The 826-nt window shown below is 43.3% G+C and overlaps 1 protein-coding gene across 2 annotated transcripts in view; it reads left to right on the forward strand.

Moving 5' to 3' along the window:
* POLR1E (polymerase (RNA) I polypeptide E, 53kDa) overlaps nucleotides 1-826 on the forward strand; it is a 23265-nt gene that overhangs the window by 8254 nt on the left and 14185 nt on the right. For both annotated transcript variants that reach the window (XM_011939446.1, XM_011939445.1), the window contains exon 4: nucleotides 241-326. In XM_011939446.1, coding sequence (XP_011794836.1) covers nucleotides 291-326 — 36 coding nt within the window. In that variant the 5' untranslated portion in view covers nucleotides 241-290. The remainder of the gene's footprint in view (nucleotides 1-240; nucleotides 327-826) is intronic.

Below are 826 nucleotides of genomic sequence, written 5' to 3' on the forward strand. Positions count from 1 at the left end.
AAAAAACAAAAATTAGCCAGGCATGGTGGCATGCGCCTGTAATCCCGGTTACCCGGCAGGCTGAGACAGGAGAATTGCTTGAACCTGGGAGGTGTTGTGAGGTTGCTGTGAGCCAAGATCACTCCACTCCAACCTGGGCGACAGCAAGACTCTGTCTCAAAAAAAAAAAAAAAAAGGAAGCTGTACAAATAATACTTTTGAATAATCCATTATTACTTGTATTATTCCTTCTTTATTCAGGCATTTTGTGGGAATTTTGAACAAGACCTCTGGCCAAATGGAAGTATACGATGCTGAATTATTCAACATGCAGCCACTGTTTTCAGGTAGGTCCCAGTCATGAAAGCTGTCAGAAACAATGCATAGTTTGGGTTTGCTGGATGAGTTGGCTTGAGTTTTAGATTTACAAAACACATTTTGTAGTTACTTTTATTTATTCTGTTTTTTCTGCTTTGTCTGTGTTGAGAAAATGGTTTTATATATGTATACTTTTTTTTTTTGAGATGGAGTCCCACTCTGTCACCCAGGCTGGAGTGCAGTGGTGCGATCTTAGCTCACTGCAACCTCCACCTCCGAGCTTCAAGAGATTCTCCTGCCTCACCCCTCCCTAGTAGCTGAAATTTTAGGTGTGCACCACCAAGCCCAGCTAATTTTTGTATTTTTAGTAGAGACGGGGTTTCACCATGTTGGCCAGGCTGGTCTCAAACTCTTGACCTCAGGTGATCCATCAGCCTTGGCCTCCCAAAGTGCTGGGATTACAGGCGTGAGCCACTGCGCCCAGCCTAGAGTTTTTATTCAGCACACACTTATCGATAACCTAATGTAC

The sequence above is a fragment of the Colobus angolensis genome, unplaced genomic scaffold (genome assembly GCF_000951035.1).
Source record: "Colobus angolensis palliatus isolate OR3802 unplaced genomic scaffold, Cang.pa_1.0 Scaffold181, whole genome shotgun sequence".
NCBI lineage: Eukaryota > Metazoa > Chordata > Mammalia > Primates > Cercopithecidae > Colobus > Colobus angolensis.